At 35.4% G+C, this 5,430-nt stretch overlaps 1 protein-coding gene across 1 annotated transcript; it reads right to left on the reverse strand.

Annotated features, from left to right (window-relative positions):
* Positions 1-454: 454 nt before the first annotated feature.
* On the reverse strand, positions 455-1,609 carry LOC123309030. The gene is made up of 2 exons (XM_044891878.1): positions 660-1,609; positions 455-595 (listed from the first exon to the last, which is right to left on the reverse strand). Exon 1 carries the CDS (start codon positions 1,316-1,318, stop codon positions 731-733), a length of 588 nt encoding a protein of 195 aa, XP_044747813.1. The 5' UTR covers positions 1,319-1,609; the 3' UTR covers positions 455-595; positions 660-730.
* Between the last annotated feature and the right edge of the window lie 3,821 nt (positions 1,610-5,430).

Raw genomic sequence — 5,430 nt, forward strand, 5'->3', positions numbered from 1 at the left:
AAGTAGTATAGTGCGGTATCTTGAAGTAGGACCTTTCAGTGAAGTGAGTTTCGCTTATCAGTAAAATGTCTATAGAGTTATGATGGAGGAAAACTTCTATTTCGTTTTTGTGTTGAAGAAGGCCATTGGCATTCCATTCTGCTATTTTTAGAAAGTTACTGAATTTTACTGATGAGAGTGGTTAACATGTTCAACATCATAGTGTTTTGTTGAATTAGTTGTTGAAACATAATTTTGAATTCACCCAGGAATCTGTCCATCATGTTAGTGATATCATTTGGTTGTTCAGGTTTGTTTATGTTGTTGGTTGCGTCTACATAGCTCCTTGTTCCTTGCTGGAAGTGATGTGGTAGTTGGGATGATTGTTCCTGATGACTTGATCGTAACCTTGGAAATTGTTGGTTATTCAGAGCTGGTGGTGTTTGCTGTATTTGTGTTGTGGAGGATGTGCAATATGTTTTAGAGTGTCCATATTGCTGGCACCTTGTACATTGTGTGATTCCTCTTGTTTTTATTGGTGGTTCGATTTGTACCGCTCTGTTTTGGAGGTAATTCAGTTTGTACACATCTTTGTTATTTTCAGAGGGTTCTAAATCTACAAAGAAAAGATTTAGCGGCTCTTTAGTTTGTCTATGCCTTCCATTGATTATGTTCCTTACTTTATGTCCGTAATTTTCCAGATCTTGCCTAATTATATTGATGTCTGTTGTGTAATGCATGTGTTTGATCACTACTCTATATGCACGATCTTCTTTGGGTTGGTGTGGTGAATTATATCACTGTCACGCATAAACTTTACGAGTTTTCTGTAGGATTCTGGTGTAGTGCTGTTTACTTTGATTGTGTTGTCTGCTAAGCATTTGGTGGTGTATTCTTCATCTTTTACAACAGCTTTTAATTTTCTTGCCATCACTGCATAATCCACAACCCCATAGATGTATATCGGGGGTGGTTTAGGGATTTTACTTGGGCTGTTGTTTGGTTGGGTATCCTCGTTCGTCCTACTCAGAGCATTAAATGTATTCCGAATTTCGATGGGGGTTGTAGTGCTTGCGTTTATTTTTCTTCTTTTTGTGTTTGTTGTTTTCACTATTTGCCATTCGTTATTGCCTGTTGCATTGCTTTCGAATCCGTGGAAATCCTCGTCACTTGTTGATGACATTCGATGGAAGTGAGCACTGGTTTTAGTTGTTGGGGCAGTTGTGCTTGGAGAATAATTCATTGGTGTCTTCACTGGGGTAACATTTGGTGTTTTTGTTGGGTGTATTACATGATGAGAATCGATTTCTGATTCATTTGGGGTCGGGGTCTGATTCATTTTACCTAATCAGCGGTACGCCACTGGTAAGTAATCAATGTTGACGAGATGATAACATCTTGACCATCTGCACTGATAAGGGACACTTTTTGAGTCCTTTTTCTCGTTAAAGTTCACTAGTTTTATATGTCTTTTGTCACAAGTTGCCAATTTTATTGTTATCTGATGTAGTATGAATATTTTGAATCACAAATAACTATACCAATTAGCATTTAATTTAATTCAATTTAATTCACACCTCGAATACGATTTTATCGCGTCAATATGGGGAGCGGATAAACAGATAACCATTCGCGGCGACAGCTGTTCATTGAATACATACAAAAATTGAGTAGAATTTTTGAATTTCGAGTTATTCCATGTATCAATCATTTATATAACATCATATTTGCATTTAGTTTTCGTATTATATTTCCCTTTCCTTAACTTTTCTCTCATGAAGCTCAAATTTTTGCAACTGTTCTAATAAACAGCATACATCAACAAATAATTATGTTTGATCTACTATTTCGTTTTCAACCATTTCATTATTGTTAAGCTCCTCGATAATTTGGTGTTTTCAACTAGTTCCCCGATATTCGAATAATCAAATGCAAGTGATTTTCAATTTTGCTGGAAATTTTATGCACAGATAACTAATATTGTATGCAGCGTTGCCGAAACCGTAGAATCAATGTATAGTTATCTTTTTCTAGCCCCTTGTTAGAGAATTCAATGTTGACTTCAAAACAATCCCGAAATATCGGGATTCATTCATAATAATGAATGAAATGAAATTTTTCTTTCTATGTCATTGATATTTCAAATTCTCAATTAAAAATTTTAAGAATCATTTTATATGAGGCGAAAATTCATGAGTGCCTCCAGATGAATCAGAACTAAAAGAGATCAAACCAAATATGTGCATGAAAACTATATACCTACCCAATATTATGATTTGTGATTGATTCATATTATCTTCGAACTTCTGTAGGAAGTTTTTTTGGAGAAATCAATTCCTCTCTTTACAATCAAAAATTCTGGAAATTGCAATAGACTTCAAAGCTCCCTTGCCATCTAGTCTAGTTTTTCCCATGCTTGTGGAGCCAAATGCACCTACCAATTTCTTGAATTACTATAAAAATAATTTTAAACAATGAAACAACTTACTTCCCAAGAAAGAAAAGAATAATAGATAGACATTATTATGTCTTTTCATATCAATCATCGACTGCTTTCTAGTTAAAGGTCTAATACGTGGCTAGTTTACAAGCTACAAGCCGGCTTTCTCACAAGCTGCTCGTAAACTAATCCAGTCTACACGACGCACTCGCTCCGTTAGCTGCTTGTGAAAGCACCCAGGAAAAAGTGCCGGCGACTTTACAAGGCTTTTGAGCGAGCTAGCTTGTAAATTATCCATGTGTACTCACAAATGGTTAGTAGCATTATAAACACGTGGTTTTTACTCGCCAGACCTTCTGGAAAAAAATATCATTCCAATAAACTATAAACCTACAAGGTTTAGAAATGGACACTTCTGAAGAGTTTTGTTGGCATAACATAAATATATTGTCTATATGTCCATAACGGTTATCAGCTGAGTATTGGAAATCTTCTTTATGAATTGAGAAATCTGAGATTGCTGTCTTGATGTTAGGGTCTGAAGCGAAATTTTTAGGATAGGGGGGAAACGTCTTTCTTCCCGGAGATTCAGAAATAAAACACCTAAAATTTTTGGGCGTACAACTCCAGTCAGATCTGAAATTTTCACAGCATATTAATCAGCAGAAGAAGAGTCTCTCGAGAGGAATCTTCGTTATGAGAAGGGTGAAACAGTTGGTCGGACAGCAAGCTGCAAAGGAGGCATATTTTGGTATCGTTCACTCAGCAATTGCATGTGGTGTATTGGTGTGGGGAAATATGCCTGGTAAAGAGAACATATTCCTGAAACAGAAAATGGCTGTTCAGATTATGTGCAATGCTGGTCGTACAACTAGCTGTAAACCATTGTTAAGACAGGAGAATATTCTCACTTTGACTTCTCTGTTCATACTTGCCTGTGTCACTTACATCTCTGACCACAAAGACGAATTACAGAAGAATAACTTCAACCACAACTATGCTACCAGAAATGCAACCGAATTCATCATTCCCTTCCACAGACTGACATCAACTCAACTAAGTGTAAATCACACAGCGGTGAAGATATACAATATGTTACCAGGAAAGTACAAAACGCTTAATAGAAGGAAGATTCGAACAGTACTCAAAGAAAAACTGGTTGAAAAAGCCTACTACAAATTGGAAGATTACTTCGCAGACCCAATAGACTGATATGCATATATATACGTTTGTTAACATTGGTTCTTTTTTGTGTTCTTGTCATATACCTTCATGTGTGCATTTTAAAGGTTAATATTTTAGTGAGCAATATATATATTTTTGATTTGTAATATAATACTTCTATTTACTAACACCCCATGTATGTTTGATGGGTCAAAAATTGTATATTGGTGATTGTACAATTTACAATAAACAATAAACAACAACGTCAAAACTGTTTCGATGTTTGTCCAACAGCTTTGAGAATTTGTTTGAGCGTTTGAACTCCGTCCAATCAAATAGTATTAATTGATACTCTTGATCAGTTAATTGATATTCTTCGGTGCAACCTTGGGGGTAGATCGCTGAAAAACTAACTTGCTAAATTTGCCGGCTCTAAAACGAGCGCAGTTATAGAAACTTTCTCACTAAAAATGGAATGAGTGGAATACTCACAAGGAATTACTTAGAAAGTTATCTTGAAATGGATACGGGAAATTAATGATATGAATGAATGTTGATTTACAGGATTCGTATAAAAAAAAAGAAAATCCTAAGGTGCCATTAATTAGCATTCCGGTTAAAAACCGAACGGAGCAATTACTGAAAAGACTCATAATTGATCAACTGATAAAGTTTTTTCACGTTTTTATCGAGGTTGTCCGATGTATATTACTCAGACCACTATCTAGTGCCGTATTAGGATCTACGCTATCGATAGTTTTGTATGATTCTTAGCGAAACCGTTCAACTTTCTTTTGAAAAAGAGTCAGTTTCAAAAATTTTGATTTATTGGGGTATTCCATCAAAAGAAAATCAAATCAAATATCATAGAGTTTCTAACTGCTTGCTCTTGCAGAATGTGTTTTATATTTATACTGAGTGACAAAGAACGTATGAAACCCAGATTTAACGAATTAATTAAAAATAGTGGGACCTTGAATGGAATAACATTTGGAGATTAAATCAGATTTTGTTTAGGCATGTATGAGGGCAGTGCAAGTGTGAGAAGGCGGTGAAAGACTATGGATCCTCAATTTTTTGTGGAAAAGCATGTGTACCATACTGTCGGAACTGTGATATGGGGGCTATTTATATATTTATGGTCTGGGGCTATTGCCTATGAAAGCAATACCTTTGGTATTCATCAGAGGCAAAATGACCAACGTGCGTTATATTTAGATACAGGAGGTGGAGGAAAAACCCAATCTGCCCTATATTCGGACGCTGTTCAGCCCACTTTTTCAAAAAGATCATGCTCGACCACATTTAGCCAGAGTTACGTTGCTTCATTTTGAAGACAACTAGCGGAACTGTGACAGCACAAGATGTCATGGATGACATACCTCTAGAGGAAATCCACCGCATCTTATTATTCTCATTAGGAGTATGCACTGTTGTGTTTCTAAATGCATAATAAAAGACATTTCAGAGGTACAGCCATTATCAATTTTTTTCCTTTTTTTCCAACGGTTGTATTTTTCTCGAATTTTGATAGTGCTCATCAACTACAAAGCAATATATAGGTATGCTGCATATTAAAAAAAAATGGAAAGTCCCATTTAGCATCATTAAGTTAGGTAATATCTTTCCTGAAAGATATTAAGTACCAACACCTTACCACCAATAACGTACTCATAAAAGTTTTCATTATTTTTTCATATTGGCGGACATATATGAAGTTATTTCTATATTTTTCTTCTTGTCCCACTTCCACATCCCAAAACACTAATAAATAATTAGAACTAAGTGACCAGTTATTTCTGTATCGTTACTTCTTGAATAGGTGTCATTAAACTTCATCAATATTC

The sequence above is a fragment of the Coccinella septempunctata genome, chromosome 3, assembly GCF_907165205.1.
Source record: "Coccinella septempunctata chromosome 3, icCocSept1.1, whole genome shotgun sequence".
NCBI classification, from domain to species: domain Eukaryota; kingdom Metazoa; phylum Arthropoda; class Insecta; order Coleoptera; family Coccinellidae; genus Coccinella; species Coccinella septempunctata.

What these genes read in the sequence shown, in the direction of transcription:
- LOC123309030 (XM_044891878.1), bottom strand. Translation starts at nt 1,318, where the DNA reads ATGAATCAGACCCCGACCCCAAATGAATCAGAAATCGATTCTCATCAT.